The 21,561-nt window shown below is 47.4% G+C and overlaps 2 protein-coding genes across 2 annotated transcripts in view; both read right to left on the bottom strand.

Annotated features, from left to right (window-relative positions):
* The window catches only part of tnrc6c1 (trinucleotide repeat containing adaptor 6C1), a 232,364-nt gene that overhangs the window by 135,019 nt on the left and 75,784 nt on the right, over nt 1–21,561 (bottom strand). The gene's annotated exons all lie outside the window — the stretch shown is intronic.
* Nucleotides 1–21,561, bottom strand: part of LOC311239846 (ADP-ribosylhydrolase ARH3-like) — a gene marked incomplete at both ends in the record, with an annotated part of 31,481 nt that overhangs the window by 4,912 nt on the left and 5,008 nt on the right. Inside the window, 3 exons of the mRNA XM_084328293.1 lie at nt 2,358–2,565; nt 8,810–8,906; nt 12,076–12,255. Of these exons, the coding sequence (XP_084184419.1) occupies nt 2,358–2,565; nt 8,810–8,906; nt 12,076–12,255 (485 nt within the window). The remainder of the gene's footprint in view (nt 1–2,357; nt 2,566–8,809; nt 8,907–12,075; nt 12,256–21,561) is intronic.

Genomic DNA, 21,561 nt, shown 5'->3' with positions numbered 1-21,561 from the left:
TTTGCCACAAATATCGGTATCGGCCGATTGTGTTAGTTGAACAATCGGTATCGGTGGCAAATGTTCATATCGGTGCATCCCTAACACATACCACTGAGCCACACGGGGAATGGAACCCCTAACCCTGGCAGTGCTAGTGCCTTGCTCTACCGACTGAGCCACACAGGGAATGGAACCCCTAACCCTGGCAGTGCTAGTGCCTTGCTCTACCCACTGAGCCACACGGGGAATGGAACCCCTAACCCTGGCAGTGCTAGTGCCTTGCTCTACCCACTGAGCCACACAGGGAATGGAACCCCTAACCCTGGCAGTGGTAGTGCCTTGCTCTACCCACTGAGCCACACAGGGAATGGAACCCCTAAGCCTGGCAGTGCTAGTGCCTTGCTCTACCGACTGAGCCACACAGGGAATGGAACCCCTAACCCTGGCAGTGCTAGTGCCTTGCTCTACCCACTGAGCCACACAGGGAATGGAACCCCTAACCCTGGCAGTGGTAGTGCCTTGCTCTACCCACTGAGCCACACAGGGAATGGAACCCCTAACCCTGGCAGTGTTAGTGCCTTGCTCTACCCACTGAGCCACACGGGGAATGGAACCCCTAACCCTGACAGTGCTAGTGCCTTGCTCTACCGACTGCCGACGCTCGCTTTTCAATCACCCTCTTAATAACAATATTCGGGTCGGTCCCAAGTAGAAAACTGCAAAATTACTGTATTACTCTGTATTTTACTGTCAAGTTTCAAGTTTCAAGTTTCTTTAATAGTCGTCATACAGAAGTACAGAATACTTTCATACAAAATGCTTCTTTCTGTTACGCTCCAGAGACTGTGTTGGACAAGATAAGTATGAAATAACATACGATAGTATAGCATGTAAAATAGAAGTAAAAATAGAGGTCACAGTGTTCAGTATAGACATATGTACAATGTTCGATGCAGAATAGAAGTAACTGAGTTACCGTACAATATACAATATACTATGCAATGTACTAATATACAATACTATATAGTGCAAAGCAGAAATGGGATGAGGTACAATTTAGGTACAATTTACAGTAAGGTGTACTGAGGTATGGGTTGTAGTGCAAATCCTTTACCAATAAATATAAAGTGTGTTTAGGTGATCTAAAGTGTGGAGAGTGGGTGCTGCAGTGTGTTGTTTGTTTAAAGTGAGTGTGTGCGTGTGGATGTGTGTGCTGTGTGCATTTGATGGTTGTTGCATAGTGTTTATTGTTCGTTGAGCAGCCTGATGGCCTGGGGATAGAAGCTTCTTCTGAGTCTTTCTGTGCTCGCCTTGAGACTCCGGTATCGCTTGCCTGACCGCAGCAGTTCAAAGAGGCAGTTGTTCGGGTGGCTGGAGTCCTTGATGATTCTCTTAGCCTTACCCTTGCACCGCTTGTTGTAAATGTTCTGGGGGGTGGGGAGCCCCCCTCCAAGTGTGCGTTCGGCTGAACGTGTCACTCTCTGTAGTCTGCTTCGGTCTTGTGCAGTGCTATTCCCAAACCAGGAGGTGATGTTGCCGGTCAGGATGCTCTCTATTGTACATGAGTAGAAGTTCTTAAGGATCTTCTGACTGACTTGGAACTTCCTTAGGCGCCTGAGGAAGTAGAGGCGTTGTCGTGCCTTCTTCACAACACTGTCAATGTGTGTGGTCCATGTCAAGTCCTCGGATATGTGGGCTCCGAGGTACTTAAAACTGTTGACTCTCTCAACCGGTGCCCCGTCGATGCTGAGGGGGCTGTAGTCCCTGACCCCCGACCTCCTAAAGTCCACAATCATCTCCTTTGTTTTGCTGACGTTCAGGGAGAGGCAGTTTTCCTGGCACCATCCCGCCAGGACCTTGACCTCTTCCAGGTAGGCCCTCTCGTCGTTGGCAGAGATCAGGCCCACCACCACTGTGTCGTCAGCAAATTTGATGATTGTGTTGTGTTGTCATACACTTTTACTATCATGTAGACTATTCTGCTTTGTGTTTCTGTGTTTACATGTGATGTATTGTATATTGTATACATGCACTTTTATTATGTTCTTGTGTGATGTACCGCACATTTTTATTGCTGTCTGATATATTGCAAAATGTTTTTGCCGTCATCTTGGCCAGGTCTCCCTTGCAAAAGAGATATTGTATCTCAATGGGACTTCCTGGTTAAATAAAAGAAAACACACACGCGCACACACACACACACACACACACACACACACACACACACACACACACACACACACACACACACACACACACACACACACACACACACACACACACACACACACACACACACACACACACACACACACACACACACACACACACACACACACACACACACACACACACACACACACACACACACGTACCCTCTTGACGTCAGCGGGGTCGGGGAAGGCCAGGGCGAAGGGCGCCGACCTCATGGCCCCCCCGTTCCCGAAGGAGCCGCGGCCGTTGAACTGGGCGCGGGCCGGCTGGTAGACGTCGCTGAGCTGCGGTGAGGACAGCTTCCTCAGGACCTGCACCACGCCGTGACCGTAGCCCCGGCCCGGGGCACAGCTGTACTCCTTGGCAAACCTGGACCAGAGAGAGAGAGAGAGAGAGAGAGAGAGAGAGAGAGAGAGAGAGAGAGAGAGAGAGAGAGAGAGAGAGAGAGAGAGAGAGAGAGAGAGAGAGAGAGAGAGGGCATTCAGTGGGGGGTGTGTGCATATTTATTATTTCTGACTTAACCCCTTCACTGCCACACGACAGAAGGTTAACCCTTTACTATCACACAACCGACGGTCGCCGGCTGTCGTGTGGCAGTGAAAGGGTTAACCGTTTTGGTAGTGCGGCCCCGTCCCCCAATTTGGAAAAAGATGATTTTTCCGTCAGTAGTTGAATGAATGAAAAAGTTTATTTTTGAACATGTATTCTCCATATTCCTCCAAACAAATGACGGTATCTAGCTCCGTCAAACAGAACAATCATAACAACAAACATTTTTTACAAGAATTATTTAAAAAACATAAAAAGAAAAAAAGGGAATTATAAACAAAAAGTCAAGAGCAATATGTTTGGTTAGCAGACATGTCCAAAAAAGGAGTAGAGGGAAGCTAAGCTTATTGATCCCTACCCCCTTACATAGTTACGGTTAGGTTATGATTAGGGTTGGTATACAGGTATGGTAAAGGTTATGGTTATGGTGAGAGCACAGCTATAACATGTAGTTGTTATGGTGAAGGTTATGGTGAGAGCACAGCTATAACATGTAGTTGTTATGGTTATATTATGGTATAGCTTACGCTCTGCACTCTAGTGGAACCCTATCCCTTATCAATCTAATACTGAATCATTTTCTTCACATGTACACACCCATCTGCCTGGCCACACCCACAATCATCCGCTCCTCTACATAAGCGGGGACGTGGCCATACTAACAGCTGCTTCCCTATTTTCACCACCGACAAGTGTCTGTATACACCACTTGAGTTTAGTGCCGAAATAGTTGTTGGAAAGGAGCTACGTGGACATTGCATCTTATTTTTCTCTCTCTCGCAAATTTTACGAGAAAAGCTAAGACATAATGTTTGCACCTTCGGAGGGTTTGGACGCTCGCAACGTCACCCTTCACCAGCGCTTCACCATTGCCGTGGGTCATGGGCCGTCTCTGGCTCCGCGGTCGTGGCAGTCAGATACGCCCGGGCGGTGCCCGGTGGTGAGTTTGCCTCTCCAAGGGGCCGTTGAGCCTCCATCTCCCGTGAGACGGCCTGGTTCCGGCCCTGGTTCCCCCGCCAGTGGACAGTCGGCCGACAGCACCTCTGGTGGCCGAGGATTTGCGTCGCAGACTTTTCGCCTCAGCTCACTCTCGTCGTAAGGCGGCGAGCAGCAGCGGTGAACAGCCTAGTTTTAGTGTTGTGCTGGAGCCGGATGAGAGTTCTCTTGCCTCGTCTCCATTTCCGATGGAGACTGAGGATTACATGGAGGGGGCGAGAGCTCTCTTGTTCGAAGCCCCAGTGGAGACGTACCACTCTCCCCCTCGGGGAGTGGCAGGGAGTGTTGCGTCTCCTTGGGGTCCCTTGTACTCCAGGGTTGGGTTAGAACCTCCGACCCTGAGACAAGATGGCCAGCTATCTGCCGGGTCGGATGGTGGCACCCGTGGCAGCCTCCCGTACGTGAGGGACGTGAGTGACGTGGAGGGAGGTACGCAAGGGGAGTTGGCGGCCTCCCGAGCTCATGGCGGCCGCCGCAGCCGCTAATGACGTGGCGTTGCCGCAGACACTGCCAGCACCGGTTCCTGATGACATGATAGGTCATCTCTGGCAACGTCGTCCTGTGAGAGAGACGGGCGTTGTCTGCCCATTCTTCCCAGCGATGGAGGCCTACGTGACACAGGGACAGGTAATCTCCCGCATTGTGGGCCTTACCCCCGCCTACGTGCCAGTCACGCGGGTGGCGGGTTTGGTCCAGGGGCTAAAGGACGGGGTGCCTCGGCTTGATAGCCCGATGGCGTCTATCCTTTGCCCCGAAATGGTGTGGGAGCCGTTGTGAAAGCCTAGGCAGTTGGCTAATTGGAGTGACCAGGTGTACATCGCCACGACTCAGAGCCTAGCTGCAACCTCCAACATCACGCAGCTAGCGCGCTACATGTCGGGGCTGATGGCGGGCGGGTCGCCGCTGCTGGACCTTCGGCGAAGAAGGCCAGGAGTGGAGGGAGTGCCTCGTCCGCTGCAGCCAGCCGCACCACGCCCGGAGGTAACGGTAGGGATCGTCGTGACCAGGCTCCCCAGAACCGTTCCGTGGGGGCAAGCAGCGCTCTGCACGCGGCAGGCGCCGCTAGTGACTCCCCTGTTTACCCCCTCCCCCAACATATGTTATATAGTCGTACTGGCGAATCGCGTCCTGCTCTTCGCCATCGAGATATAACCTATCGATTTTGTTATTAAATATAAAAGTCCCCCCGGGGCGCCCCAGTGGCGAACCACATAGCGCGCTCAGCCGCGACACGGCCGACCCGGGTTAGATTCCCGAACCCGTCGTTATTTGCCGAATGTCTTCCCCCCACTCTGTCTCCCATTCCTCCTCTGTCTCTCTCTACTGGACTGTAGAAATAAAGCGATAAAAACGCCAAAAAATAAATCTTTAAAAAAAAAAATATATATATAAAAGTCCCTCCTGGTGAGGGACTGTTTTTTGTTACAAAATGTGTGTTTATTCACTATATATTGGGGATACGATATATAACCCTCACCTAGCTGTGGGGTTGTGTGTTTGCTTAGGGAGTAGGACAGTTTCTTGTAAATAGTTCTGGTCGCTATATGTGTGCTTAGCAAGGCCTGTGGCTAGCACTCGGTCGAAAGACTTGTCTTCCCTCATCATGAAGAAGACGGTGTTCTTCTTGCAGTAGTAAGAGTGAACTTTACCTTTTTTATCTGAGGGGGTTGTGTGTATTCTGTTACGTTTGGGAAACATGGCATCGAGTCCACAACCAGGTTAGAGTGTTAGCCTACAGAAGTAATCACATATGTAGCTTGTACCGAGGTCTTTGACCCTCTCTTTAAACGTCTGTGTTTTCTCTTTACTTGGTGAAGTATGTAAACACGGGTGACGTATTCACACATGAGCCTAAAGCCTTGTATAAGAACCCGTTTTCACAAACGAGTTTATTGTCTTTGGCTGGCGTGCAAATGGTTGAGCTTATCCTAGTGGATAGACGCTTCTCATGTAGCATGCTAGGTAACTGGTATCATGCGCTGCTTGTTTGTTTTCATCGTATCCGGGGTATGGGGTCATAAGGGGGTGAACTGATAAACACCTCCCCCCTTTTTCTGATTGGCCAGGGGGTTGGACCTCCTGTTCTTCGGTCTTCCTGTCACGCTGTCGGGTCAGCGCATCACAGGGTGGGGAGAGGGTCCCACGCCATATTGGGTCACGGAATTTCCCCGGCCATAAAATACGTCACTGGGCGCGTTTCTATTGGTTGTGAGGCTTCCGTGAGTTTTTTTTCAGGCTCCATGTTGTGGACCGTTGTCATTGTCAAGATTGAGTTATGCGGTGCGTTGGAAACTTTGTTTTCTGCTCTGCTCTCTATTGCATATGTGTTGAGCTTTTGGTCACGTGGCTCAATGTTTACATATATCTTTTCAATTATTACTCATGTGGGAGGTCTCTCTGGGGGTTCCCTGTCTCCTCTCTTTATACAGAGCAGTGTTGAAAGGGTTTTTTCCCTCAGACGCGTCATATGGGGCCCATATCTGTGTCTTTTGGCCAGCTTCCTACCGCTCGTCCCAGGCGGCATGGAGGGAACGTTATCTGGTTTCTTGTTAGAATTACCATTGATGTGTTTTGGGTCTCGACGTGTACATGGCGCTGGCCCTGGGTGCTTCAGTGTGGAACCACGCATGCGCCTTGGTTGCTCATTATAAAAACGGCGTTTTTTGTAGAACGACTGGGATGGAGATTTTATCTCTTCCGAGCGCCAGTGTATTAGGTTAGTCTCGACGAACTCTCGCTCATCTCTGGGGGGAGATGACGGAGTAGATCAAAGCATTGGCGGAGGGGTCTCACGCCCATGGGGTGGGCCACCGGGCACGGTGCGTTCATGTTCTGACCGTCTTGGTGGCGCCCTCCGACACGCGTACCTACCCCCCTCTTAGGACTGGGGATGGTGGCGTGATTAGGACACGGGACTGGTTCTGGTCGCGCCGGACCAGGTCAGTTAACCCTTTGTCCGCCGGGGCGCAGATCTGTTGTTCTGGTACCCTGAAGGACTTTGTGCTTTTTCGGGGGGGAAATGGCGGGTTGGCCCGGGCGTCGCGGGGATTGATGTTATGGAGGTGTGTGTCGTGGTTATGTCACTACGAGTTATCCTTCGCAGTTGCTTGGTCCATATTGTGTTGTACCTTGCGCTGTGCTAAGGGGCCTGGTCCTTCTCCATTATTTTTCGCCCCTCCCTTCCCCTGCTCGGCGGGGCTGGGAGGGGGCTGTCGAGGTGGTTCTATTGTACCCCTCTGGCATCCCTGTGTACGTCCCGGTCCGCCGGGCCCAGGTCCGGACTCGTTCTCGTCGACCTGTTGGCCTGGGTTAACCCCTTCTTGAAAACTGAAACACTTGTACTTCCTGTATAGCCGGTGTATACACGCAGTTGTGTTTCGGAGTTTTTTCTTGGGGGGGTTAAGGAAACAACCGCCTCCTGTTAAACTAAACATAGGGGGGTGGTTGATTCCCTGGTATGTTGGTAGCAGAGTCGACTCTCGGGTTTAGGCCGGGCTTGACCCCGTCTGCCTGTGAGTGTGCCCCCGCACTTTTCATGACGTCTGCCAATCGTGTCAGCCTTCTCTACCTCGACCTCTCTAGGGGGTCGGGTTTTGTGGAGGCTGCGACATGATGCACAGCATACCGAACGCCCCTTCCACCGGGGTGCTGTTCACAGTAGACCCCTTAGGCGCCTGTCTAGTCCGCAGTGCTCCGGGCACAGGTCGAGTTACGCTCTTGACCTGTTGCCAGGATTGAGGGATCAACCTCTTTGGGGGTTGTCTCCCCGGTGCGCCGACTGGCCCCACAGTGTTGTGGGGGTGTAGCCTCTGTAGAGTGCTTCAGGGCGGCGTGCTGTAGGGGGGAAGGGCCTGCTCTTGGATTGGGCCATGTCCGATATGCTGGCGATGTGGGGGTTGGTGTCACTAGTGACCGTCTGGTGGGGTCTCGATGCTACGGCATCGTTGGCCTCACCAGGCCCCCTTTCCGGGGGGTCCTGACCCTCAGGCTGTTCCTGGGGCTGGGTCCTCCTCCGCGCTCCGCTGCTATGGCCTTGCCACAGGGTTGGGTTCTTGACCTATGACCCCGTGATGTTAGGGGCTGTAACAGTTTTTTCTTCCCGTTCGTTCCCTGGTGGCATGTGGGATGCGCGCCTGAGTAGTCGCGGGTCCTTCTCTGTGAAGGTAAGTCCCACGATCTGCTCACCCTGTGCGTTGAGTTGCTAAACCCTCTTCGCACAGTCGGATCCGATTCCCTCCCGTCCCCCTCTAGGGGGGTCCGGGGGCTCGGGTCCTCCCCGGTTCTGATGGTTGTGGGGGGCCTCAGCGGGTACATTTGTCGAGCTTCCGCTCTGCTCAGCTCCTGTGTTCCACTAGAGTGCAGAGCGTAAGCTATACGATAATATAACATACGGTTATCCTATAACCATAGTTATACGAGTATAGCGAGCTCTCTGCACTGACTCACTTGAGGACCCCGTGGTCTTCGCCTTCGGTGGTGAAAGACTTGGGAAGGAGCCGTTAGTGTGGCCACGACCCCGCTTATGTAGAGGAGCGGATGTGGGTGTGGCCAGGCAGATGGGTGTGTACATGTGAAGAAAATTATTCAGTATTAGATTGATAAGGGATAGGGTTCCACTAGAGTGCAGAGCGCTCGCTATACTCATATAACTATGGTTATAGGATAACCGTATGTTATGGTTATGGATAATGTCTACATGACTAAGTCTACTCAATGCACACAGAGAGGAGACTGGTATCTATTTTCTTGTCCCACTCTGGAGAAGACGGTAAGCTAATTTCCCAAAATGTTGGGAGTTTTCCTTTAGGCGATTTATTAACATGTCTATTTGACCATGTCTATTCTAGTTATTTTTTTATTATTATTACTATTACTATTGTTTTATTGCACAATCGAAGCGGGCATGGCCAACCGCATCTCACTGCATGCCCTGGTATGTGTGTGATGAATAAAACTCTTGAATCTTGTGTCTGAGACCTGCGTGCCATGCCCTGCTCCAACGTGTCATTCTATGTATGAAAGGTGCTATATAAATAAAGATTATTATTATTATTAAGGTGTGTGAGACCTGCGTGCCATGTCCTGCTCGTCGAAGCCGGCGCGGGTCAGGAGAGACTCCACCACACAGCGCGCCATGGCCGTGTCATCGCTGTACTCCAGGGTACCTGAGGGACAGACAGACAGACAGACAGACAGACAGACAGAGACAGACAAGACAGACAGACAGACAGACAGACAGACAGACAGAGAGACAGACAGACAGAGACAGACAGACAGACAGACAGAGAGACAGACAGACAGACAGACAGACAGACAGACAGACAACAGAGACAGACAGACAGACAGACAGACAGACACAGACAAAGACAGACAGAGAGACAGACAGACAGACAGACAGACAGACAGACAGACAGACAGACAGACAGACAGACAGACAGACAGACAGACAGACAGACAGACAGACAGACAGACAGACAGACAGACAGACAGACAGACAGACAGACAGACAGACAGACAGACAGACAGACAGACAGACAGACAGACAGAGACAGACAGACAGACAGAGACAGACAGACAGACAGACAGACAGACAGACAGACAGACAGACAGACAGACAGAGACAGACAGACAGAGACAGACAGACAGACAGACAGACAGACAGACAGACAGATGGTTAATTCACAACGACTCACAACTAACAGATTCAGATATTGAAGGAGAAGAGCGTTGTAGGATCTACGTCACATCCTTGTTTGCTATTTTAATAAGACCTTTATTATTATTGATAATATTATTAACTTTCCCAGCGAAGCAACATGTATTATAGCTACACTATGCTTGTTAATTATAATAATTAATAATAACGCTGGGTAGCAGTAATGTTGACAGAGATAGTCCGAAGGAGTCGTCTGCCAACAAAGATATTGTAGCATCAAAGAACAGATTTATACACATGTTATTGCTTTATTTAGCCATTTGTGTAAACGTATAGGTAGTTGTTGCGGCATAGTGTATGCATCTTTAATTATTTTACACAATAACAAAACAGACACAGGACAAAAACAGTGCAGTGGAATTAGACCTACGGGTGGTTAAGAGCCCCCTGTCAGCCAATCTGAGGGCCCTGGCGTTGGTATAGGGCAGGGGTGGCCAACCCGCGGCTTGCGAGCCGCATGCGGCTCTTTGCCCGTCAATGTGCGGCTCTTCCATCCATAAAAAAAAATTAAAAAAATTTTTTTTTTATTTTTTTTTTTTTTTAACTTTTTTTTTTTATGTCACTCATTCCATAAGGACGTAGAATAAACATTTACAATTTTTTTTTAAATGGTCCATTTGCATGTTCTTGGTATCTGAATCTAGGGACATATATGGATCAGTGTCAGAAATAGTGTGTCTGTTACTAGGCTTGAGTAAATTGTAATGAACCAAAGGAGAATATCAATTCTATTTAAAAAAAAATTATCTTTGACTGTAAATAACACCATGCTAAAATTGACCAGACCTGAAAATCTAAGCAAATGAATAAAGGGAAGATGATTAAACAGAAGGTTTTGTAGATACAGTACTGAATTCTGCCATCTTTTTTATAATGTAAATTTCTCCACCATTTTTCATCATATTGCAACACCGTTTTTTGCAAGACGTTCACAGAAAGGTAGAGAAACTAACTGTGTTCTGTTTTATGGCAATAACGTTCAGGTTTGTGGGAGATAATCCCAAAAAATAAGAGAAATTAAAAAGTAAATCCAGAAGTCAGATGATTGACAGGGGCTGGTGTGAGCTGGGTAGGGTAGTTTTTCGAAATTTGAAAGCCCTGAGTCTCTTCCTTCAAAAGACTACACTCACTTTTGGCTGTGCCACTTCCTCCTGTCAATATGCGCCGGTTTCCGACTCAATGCCCTGAGATTTCTATAATCTTATATTTCACTAATAACAGTTAAAATAATTGGTAAACAAACATAATGCTGAAAATATACACTTTTACTGTATATCTCGGGCTTAAGAGGTTAACCCTGTGAGGCCCAAATTAAAAAGAAATTAGCAACTTCAGAGGCCAGAGGGTGGGACATATAAACACATTTACTATCAAATAGCATTGTGAGGCTGAACAACAGGACCAATTGACTATACATGTGCTTAAAGGGGAACTATCTTATAAATGGCTTTTTTCAGTGTTTACCATTGTTTCTTAGCTATGTTGACTTATATTAATAGGATATATGTCTCTAATTCTCATATTGGCGAATTCTTCCAATTCTCCTCTCACAATATTCACCCTCACTGAACTGAGTCATCTGAAAATGTGCATATCTGTGATGTCAGAGATTTCTCAGCTGCATAATAATGTGGCAGTTGATGTGGCAGTTGGCACCAGGCCACACAGTGGTTGGAGCCCAGCCTCAAAACGGCTTAAGATCTTGAGGTAGAAAAATGCGGTTTTTAGTACTTGATTAGAAATACAAAACAATGCATTTTTTTTGAAAAAAACCTAGGTGTTCCAGACTCACAGGAATTGTGTAAAAGTGCCCAAATAGTGAAAGAAATAGTAAAATAGTTCCCCTTTAACATTTTTTAAATAAACATTATTTTTTTAAATGGCTAAAAGTGATTTTGTAATTTTGCAACCGTGGGTCTCACAGGGTACTTTTAACCCTGTGAGGCCCAAATAAAAAAGACATTAGCAACTTCAAAGGCCAGAGGGTGAGACCTATAAACACATGAAGGGTGCCGTGACTGAAAAAAAAGGTTGAGAAACGCTGGTATATGGTGTGGCTCTTTGTGGTACCACAGTCATTTTTTTGTGGCTCTTAGTCTCTGACTGGTTGGCCACCCCTGGTATAGGGGGTGAGGAGGTCTGCTAGGTAAGCAGGGGCCTTACCATTAAGGGCTTTGTAGACCAATAAGAGGACCTAGTATCTAGTATCTGGACGGGGCCCCTCTTGGATGAACACACTCCTCACCGTTAGGGATGGTACCAAATTCGGTACTTTTGAGGTACCGAACCGAAACACGTCGGTACTACCGTATCGATTCAAGTGAGATACAGAAAAAATTACTTTTTTTTCTTTCCATGTCAACGTTCACACGCACAATATATGCTTACCTAGGATTTGACTCGATTCAACAACAAAGCAGTCGGAGCAATGACAAGCCGAAAACGGTCAAAATTGTAGTTATTTGAAGTTTGGATTTTTTTCCTTCACGACTGAGGTAGGTAAATTACATTTCTTGAGACTAAAGTACCGAAAAAAAGGTACCGTTGGGTACCGGTATCGATTCACAGGTACCGGTACCGTATGGGTTCAAATGTGAAAGGTACCCATCCCTCCTCACCGTCCCCCTTGGTGTCGTCGTCGAGGCCCGCCAGGTGCTGCAGCACGCTCTCCATGGGCACCTCCTCCGCGCCCTCAAACTCGCCCCCGACGCAGTCCCCCAGCACGGCCCCCACCAGGGCTCCCCGGAACCGGGACAGCGAGGCGGCTGCACCCCCCCCTCCTCCTCCTCCTCCTGCACCTGATCGATGGATGACTTTATTTAACAGATTGCAGAATGGGTACAATAATACAGTACGGCTCAATACACACAATTGTTAAGGGGATGCAGACCAGAGAAAGACTTTCGTCTTGTTTACATCAGGGTCCCCCATTTTCAATTCATCAGGACATATATGACACACATGACATACAGATAGACAGTACTGCTACATCTATACATTTATGACATACCAGATTTGCAAATACAGTACAGTTTGTGATACAAAAAGAGTCTAAAAAAGAGAGTATATACATTTGACGAAGAAACTGTACATTGGAGGAGGTGGGGTGTTTACATCAGGGTCCCCCATTTTCAATTCATACTGACATTAATGACACACACGTGTAGTATATATACAGTACCGTTTCATCCAGACATATTTATGACATGCAACAAGACACACAAATATATACAGTACTAGTGTTTAATAAGAGAAAGAGATGATAAAACACCTCCTCCCGTCGCCCGCAGCGCCGTCACCGTCATCATGGCCATCGATCTGGCGACGCGACCGTGATTTGGAATCAATAATCAGTCCGAGCTGCAGGTCGCAGACGCCGAGCTGTCCGGGCAGACAGACAGACGGACGGACAGAAGAAGACACAGATGTCAACAACACAAGTCCCTCCTCCTCCTTCTTCTTCTTCTTCTTCTTCCTGAACACCTTCCGGTCCGACCTTTGACCCCCCCCCCTCCCCGGAGGTAGATACCGTAATGACGGCAATACACGCGACACGTGTTTTTGAGTTGTGAACTTGTGATTATTTAATCATCATGTACTAACAACATACAACTCGTGTGTGTGTCGAGTTAATAAATCAAGTTGTCATGAGAAGTACACTTGTGTTTTCACGACGAACCGGTGTTGGGGGACCCTGATGTAATCAAGATGGACGTCTTTCTCTGGTCTGCATCCCCTTAACAATTGTGTGTATTGAGCCGTACTGTACTGTACCCATTCTGCAATCTGTTAATAAAAATGTTCATTCATTCATTAATTCATCATTAATTCACTGTTGCTCCGCTACACCGGGCTTTACGGTAACACCGCGCCGCGCGGTCAGAAGAGAGCTCGAGTAGGGTCCAGCTGCAGCGCCGGAGAATCCTCTCACTGGGCAAGCGTGTGGCAGCCACAGAGAGCGCGCGCTTGATTGATTGATTGAAAACTTTATTAACAGATTGCAGAATGGGTACAATACAGTACGGCTCAATACACACAATTGTTAAGGTGATGCAGACCAGAGAAAGACTTTCGTCTTGTTTACATCAGGGTCCCCCATTTTCAATTCATCATATGACACACACGACATACAGATAGATAGCATTGGCTAGACGCGCAGTCATGAGCAGTCGCATTACAGAGAGCTCTCACCATCGATCCAAAACAACAAGGTTTTGTGCACATTTTCTCCTCCTCATAATATGGATTACGGATTTATACCTCAATTCATCAATGAAGCAACATCTAACAGAAGTGGAGAGAAGTGAAAACGGATTTTACGAGACCCACAGTGACTTCTACCTTCTCAATGGCTCTGAAAAGAAACATCTACACGTCGGAACGGCGGCTATACACACGCTACTAACAGCGAGCCCGGCACGTAAGAACTTACCCCCGAATGGCAGATTGGACCGTAGGACCATGATCATCCTGGTTCTACTACTTTCGGGAGACATTCATTTAAACCCAGGCCCGGTCTTGACCAGAACTCAGGCGAGAAGACTTGGTCTGGCAGCGCAAGAAGCGAAGGTGGTTTCCATCGCGACCAACAACAACTCGACCCGTGGCAACATCCACTGCGCGGACGGCAACTGTTCCCCAATGACGCCGCAGCAGACGAGCACACGTGAGGCAGAGACGAGAGGAGGTGAACCGAGGGTCGAAACCATGACGACCAACTCGACGCGGGATTTAAACATCTCGACGCCCGATAGCCGGCTAGCTAGCAGAGCTAACAACGGAAACATCCAGGAACGAGTCCTTTGTTGTTCCAACACGGCGCGGGACCCGACACCCCCCTCCCCCCTTCTTTGTTGTTCCAGCACGGAGCGGGACCCGACCACCCCCTCCCCCCTTCCCACCCTCAACACCAAAGCCCCCCAGCCCCACACAGAGGAACAGATCACAAACGAACAATACTTCGAACCTGCCAACATAAATGAAATAACCAACGCCAATGGACTGAACATTTTTCACATTAACATTAACAGCTTAAAAAACAAATTGGATGAAATCAAACAATTATTCATAAATGGTAAGGCAAACATACTGTGCTTCTCAGAAACTAAGCTTGACGATTCTGTAAAAGATCCAGAGATAGAGATTGAGAACTACTCAATAATTAGGAATGATAGGAACAAACATGGAGGTGGTGTCTGTATGTACATACACAAGGACACCAAATTCATCAACAGAAATGACCTGAATCATAAATCAATTGAAACTGTATGGGTGGAAATCCTATTCGAAAGGGCGAAATCCCTACTGGTTGGCACAGTCTACAGGCCGCCAGATCATAGTGACTTTTATGATACACTGGATGGGTGTTTAGCTGGAGTTGAGGATGTAGACAAAATTCTTATTGGAGACTGGAACACGGATATGCAACGAAAAGATGCACCCGTCTTCAAGTCATTCAGTAGGTTTTGTGATCTGCACGGCCTCAGCCAGCTAATCACCCAACCCACACGTGTATGTGAATCAACTCAGACTACCATTGACCTCATTCTGACCTCCGACAAGTCCAAGATCTCCAAGAAAGGGGTTATAGCATGCGGGTTAAGTGATCATTATATGATATTCTGTACCCGCAAAAAACTAAAACAAAAGGCTGGCTGCCACAAAACAGTCACATCTAGAGACCTCAAAACCTACTCTAGCGAGGCCTTTAACCTTGAACTGGAGAGCCTGGACTGGTCAGATGAACTCAATGGTACACTGGTTGAAGAAACATGGCTTGGTTTCAAAACCAAATTCTCAACAATACTAAACGACATGGCCCCCCTAAGAACCACCAGGGTAAAAAATCGCGCTGAGCCGTGGATGCACTCCGAAATACTGGCCGCTATGAAAACCAGAGACAAAAAATGCTCTGAGTTTCGTAAAAGTCAGTCAAAGCTTACTAAAAGCACGAGCAGTGAACTCCAAGCCCACGTGACTGAACTCAAACTAGAAAGAAACAGACTAAGAAACGACGTAAACTCCATGATCAAAACTGCAAAAAAGAATTTCATCAATGACAAAACAGAGGAAAACAAAAACAAACCACGTGAACTTTGGAAATTACTCAATAATCAACTAGGATGCAGTAAAAAACTTAAAACCAGATTCTCAAACATAAACATAAAAACGGACAACACGCTCATCACAGACAAGCTGGATGTAGCCAATTACTTAAACATTTTCTTCACAAACATAGCCACAACACTGGTAAACAAACTACCCTCCCACTCAGGGCTTTATGGGGTAGAACACATAGTAGCTTACTACAAAAACCTAGGGGTCCGCAAGGACGACTTCAAGCTGGAAATGGTAACAACAGATGAGGTACTCAATAAACTGAGCGCCCTCCAACCTAACAAGGCCACTGGCCATGACAACATCCCCTCCAAATTCCTCAGAGACTCAGCAGCCGCCATCACCCCAATCATCACACACATAATAAACCTCTCCATAAAACAGGGACACGTCCCCAAGGACTTCAAAATTGCGAGGGTGACCCCTCTGCACAAAAAGGGCAGCAAATTAGACCCAGGCAACTACCGCCCTGTTTCTATTCTCACCTCCATCTCGAAAGTCATGGAAAAAATAGTCTACGAACAGGTCGAAAAGTACCTAGCGGAAAAAAATCTAATCTACGAATTCCAATCTGGCTTCAGAACATCCCACTCCACTGACACATGCCTTCTCTATTTGAATGACCACATCAAACAAGAGGTGGACGCAGGCAAATACTGCGGCATGGTCATGCTGGACCTACAAAAGGCCTTTGACACGGTCAATCACTCCATTCTGATTGACAAGCTAAAAGCAATTGGTTTTGATAGTCTATCAGTGAGCTGGATGCAATCCTACCTTGAGGGGAGGGAACAGATGGTGGAGGTAAACGGTACCCTATCCCCCCCCCTCACAGTGAGCTGTGGTGTTCCACAAGGAAGCATACTAGGACCGCTACACTGTTCCTAATTTATGCAAATGACATGTCGTCAGCTTGTGACTGCAACTTGTTCCTGTTTGCGGACGACTCAGCCCTGCTGGTCTCTGACAAGAACAAGTTACAGGTTGAAAAAACCCTCAGCTCGGAACTAGGCAGAATCTGCATATGGCTCGCTGATAACAAACTATCATTACACATGGGCAAAACAGAGTCCATTCTCTTCGGTTCAAATAACAAACTCAGCAAGACCGACGGCTTCTCAGTTACAGTGGGTGACAATATTGTCACAAGGAAAGATGAAATTACCTACCTGGGGTCCATCCTAGAGGCTAATCTCTCCTGTGACAAAATGGCATCCAATGTAATAAAAAAAGTCAACCAACGAACTCGATTCTTGTACCGGATCTCCTCTCTGGTAAACAAGAACACCCTGAAGACTCTGGCAGGAGCACTCATTCAGGGGTACTACGACTATGCTTGCACCTCATGGTACCAAAGCACCTCAAAGGCGCTAAAAACAAAATTACAAACATCTCAAAACAAACTGGTCAGACTACTGCTTGACCTTACTCCTAGAACCCACCTCACCCCTGCCCACTTCGACAACCTAGGATGGCTTAGAGTAGACGACAGAGTACAACAACTTGCAATGGGCCTGGTCTACAAGATACACTACACGACCAAGGTACCCAAGTACATGTCAAAATACTTCCCAAAGGTCAGTGAATACCACGATCACAACACCAGAGGGAGCTCCACAAATCATGTCAAACCCAGATTCGGCTCAAATAAGGGACTAAACACGTTTCGCAATTATGCCACATCAATGTGGAACGCCCTACCCAAAGCTGTAAAGGAATGTGGATCACTACCCACTTTCAAAACCTCTCTCAAGGGACACCTACGGGAGACTGCAATTCAACACTGGCCCCTGTAAATATCCTAACCCAATCATTCCAACCCCCTCCAATGTACAGTCATTTACCTAGTATGGTTTTGTCAATAGTTCAATGTACAATTGTGTTTGTTTGTACAGTGTCTCCTCCCCCCCCCCCCTCAATGTACAGTGTTACTTGTTTATACAGTATGCCCCCCGCCCCCCCCCCCCCCCCCAACCACCTCCAATGTAAATTACCCAGTATGGTTGTCAATATCCCAATGTACCCAACCCCCCCCCACCCAACCTCCAATGTACAGTTTCTACGTCAAATGTATATACTCCCTTTTCTTGACTCCTTCTGTATCACAAACAGTACTGTATTTGCAAATCTGGTATGTCATAAATGTATAGATGTAGCAGTACTGACTATCTGTATGTCATGTATGTCATATATGTCTATATGAATTGAAAATGGGGGACCCTGATGGAAACAAGACAAACGTCTTTCTCAGGTCTGCATCCCCTTAACAATTGTATGTATTGAGCCGTACTGTATTGTACCCATTCTGCAATCTGTTAAATAAAGTTTTCATTCATTCATTCATTCATTCCCCAAATGCTCAATTCATACATGCCGAGTTCATGGTACCATCTTTAAGAACATTCTATCACACCAACACCAGGAAAATGACTGGAGATTCCCATCAGAGAGGAGGCTGTGGTTATAGAGGAACATAGTACCTATCAGAGAGGAGGCTGTGGTGATAGAGGGACATAGTACCTATCAGAGAGGAGGCTGTGGTTAGAGGTACTGTACATGCCAATCAGGAGGATGCACAGGGGGGGGGGGGGGGGTCCGCTGGGCTCTACCATGCGAGCGGTGGGCCTCAAAGGGGAGAGGAGAGATTACAGGGCTTAATTAGGAGTGATTAAATATAGCACTGTAGTTAAGAGCGAGAGCTTTCTCCCAGGCCTCATCACATCCAAGACAGACAAAGAAAAAAACAATTTAACACACTTAGCGCCAGACTGAATGACAAAAAGGACACAATGCTTTAGTTTAGAGGCCAATGCCTTTTATCAAACTAATATGTAGTAGCAACTGAAAGGGCATCTGGGACAATCACAACACCTGAGCAGTAAGTCAGTCAATACCAATCGCTCTCCACTCCCGGCAAATCAATCTTGGCCTTTTGGGAGCATCTCGGAGGGGTGGGGTTGGGGGGGGGCTATTCTTAGCCTACAGCAGTTGAGCACATCAAAGCGGGCTGAGGATGTTGCTTGCCTGCCTACATGCCTACTGTTCTCTGAGGACAGGTGGAGGATAAACATGCAGACCAGCTTCTCTGGATGCTTCGCGTCTCGCCATGGTCTTTGAGCTTAGTGCTGCAAGATGAGTGAGTGAGTGAGTGAGTGAGTGAGTGAGTGAGTGAGTGAGTGAGTGAGTGAGTGAGTGAGTGAGTGAGAGAGAGAGAGAATGGGGAGGGGGCAAACCTGGTCCAGTGCCCAAAAACCTTAATGAGTGCATTTGCCTGTGCATTACATAATGCACACCATTAGGGGTGGACGGTATAAACGGTATACGGTATAAACGGTATGAATTTGCTCTACGGTATGGATTTTGACTATACCGTATAACCGGTAGTGCAGCTCTAAAATAGCAATGACGTCATGTAACCACAGCGCGACTATTTCACTCGCATTTGCCCCTAAAAATAGATAGAATTAGTCATAGATAATAGATATGTGCGAACTAGAAAAAGTTATTTAGGAGGCTTCGCGCAGTGGGCGTGCCAGCCCCTCCCGCACGCATGTAAACACTAGTAGTCTAGTGGGACGGGACATCTCCCTGAGCTAACGTTAGCTTAGCTACCGTTACAAAATGACCCAGTCAACTATTCACTTTTAGTTTAATACATGATGAGGCATTGTCTAACCGAACGGTATCTAGTCGGCCAGCTACCGATAGCTCCTGACATCAACAAACGCTCCATCAAGTCTAGTAGAGTAGACGTGTATGATAGCTCCGTTAGCCGTTAGCTCACGTTAACGCAAATTAGTTCACCGTTCAAAACGAAATGTCCCATTGAACTAAATAATTCACTGAGGCGTTGTATTAACGTTATATATCCGGCTAGCAGTAGCTACAGATAGCTCCTGATATCAATGTCTTATAACACTGATTCGATGCGTATTCGAGCTGAGGGCTTGCTAACGTTATAGTACCAATACAATAGGGTCCAGGTGCAGCGCTGGAGAATCCTGGCCGTAGCTCTGCTCGAGGCTACTAGAGTATAGGTCCAGGTGCAGCTCTGGAGAATCCTGGCCGTAGCTGGAGGCTACTAGAGTACACACAGACAGTGGAGCTTGTTGCGTGGTGGCGATGTCTCGCAGATAATACAAGTACAAGTCTAATTATATAATATATATATTTTATAAAAAAAAAAAAAAAATTATATAAAATAAAAAATTTTTTTTATCAAAAACGATGATACCGTGATATATACCGTTACCGTCTATGCTTCAAATTATACCGTGATATAAATTTTAGACCATACCGTCCACCCCTACACACCATCAATTACCTGTGATGTTGTTGATGGTAGAGTTCTTTCTCAGCACAACACTCTGGCCCATTGCAAACCAATGCAGAGGCAACATGGTCATGCTCCTGTCTGTACAAGCTGACTGAATACTTCACAGAGCACACAGAGTGGAGTTCAGTCGTCTTCAGGCAGCTTGTACAGGCAGGAGCTTCCGTCTTGAGCACGGCCCATGAAAGAAGCCAGGATGAGCTCATGTCCCGACTATGAGAGGCCCGAATATGATCTGCGGCGGCCGGCCGGCTATCCGATGTTAGCCCCTATACTGATGCGTGTTAAGCCCCTTATCCCGCTGGGGTTCTCTGCTCTGCGCAAGTTATGTTTCCACAGTAACACGGTGCGTTTACATGGGGGCACAGGATCTGAGCTACCATTCAGAGGTTTCATGTGTGTGTAAACACGACTGTCAAACTAAAATGTCTCCCGACACCACCTCCCTCTTCAACCCCCATACATCATCCAACCACGCCGCAGCTCTCACTCTACACACTCACTCACTCGCTCACCTACATGTACACACACAGAGACACACACACACGGGCCAAACAATTTCCCTAGTGACAGGGAGACATATTAATGTGTTCCTGTCAGTAGCGTGTGAATGTGTGTTTGAGTTATTGCGTGGTGGTGGTGGTAACCACAATGTGTGTTCAAGGAGATGGAGAAAACCGATCTCAATCCCTCCAGCCCAGGGTGGGTCATGATGACAGACCAGCCCACTGACCCCCACACCTGTAACATTACACGTAGCTCCTAAAAGCTGCTCGTCCAGGTCAGGGCGGGACCACATGGAAGACATCAATATGACGATAATCGTAAGGATCTTTCCTCGATATCAACATGTATATATTATATATATATATATATATATATGTATGTGCTTGCGGTTGTGGTAACATATGCTTGTTATTGTCAATTTAGACAACGGAAGTGTGTATCTCGATATCATGATCGCATTGAAAGATGATATCATATATTGGATTATCACCACAGTCCTAGACTAGAAGAACCCATTCAAAAACCATCTATTCTAACCCGCCATTTAAAACATTAAGCCGCAATGTAGCTAGAAAATCCCTTCTGCAAACGTATCCCTGTGTCCGTCTCACTCGTAACAGTTGGGATTGGCGGGGAAAAACTATTCTGGACAAGTGTAGCCGTTTGAAACTCCTAATGAATTCAGAGGAAGTAACATTTATTACTCTCCACGGCTACAGAACCCAGCTGGCAACGCTCCTCGTCCGCTTGATGTGCCGTCTGCCGATGTGTCCGTTTGTGTTCCTCGCGTTTGAGATATGTGGAGGCGGCGACGACCGTGACAGGAGGCGCATCGATATATAAATTCCCTCCTGATTACGCTGCAATTTATGGCTCTCCCGATAAAAAAATAAAAAGCGCCGGGCGTAATTAAGCCAATGTGAAACAGCAAATTAATCTGTTATGAAATTACAGCAGTGACACCGCTTTGGAATAACAGCGTTATCTTTTATGGTGCTATGTAAATGCATGCGTCTGTGTGTCTGTGTGTTGTCCCCCCCCCCCCCCCCTTCCCCCGCCCCCCCCCTCCTCTGGGGAGGATATAAAGACTAACAGAATGAGCGGAGGATAACAATAGCTCATTAGCCCTAAAACATTAACCCTTGCA

This window comes from Notolepis coatsorum (genome assembly GCF_963971535.1).
Source record: "Notolepis coatsorum genome assembly, chromosome: 14".
Classification (NCBI taxonomy): Eukaryota; Metazoa; Chordata; class Actinopteri; order Aulopiformes; family Paralepididae; genus Notolepis; species Notolepis coatsorum.
This window is presented reverse-complemented; position numbering and strand designations above follow the sequence as displayed.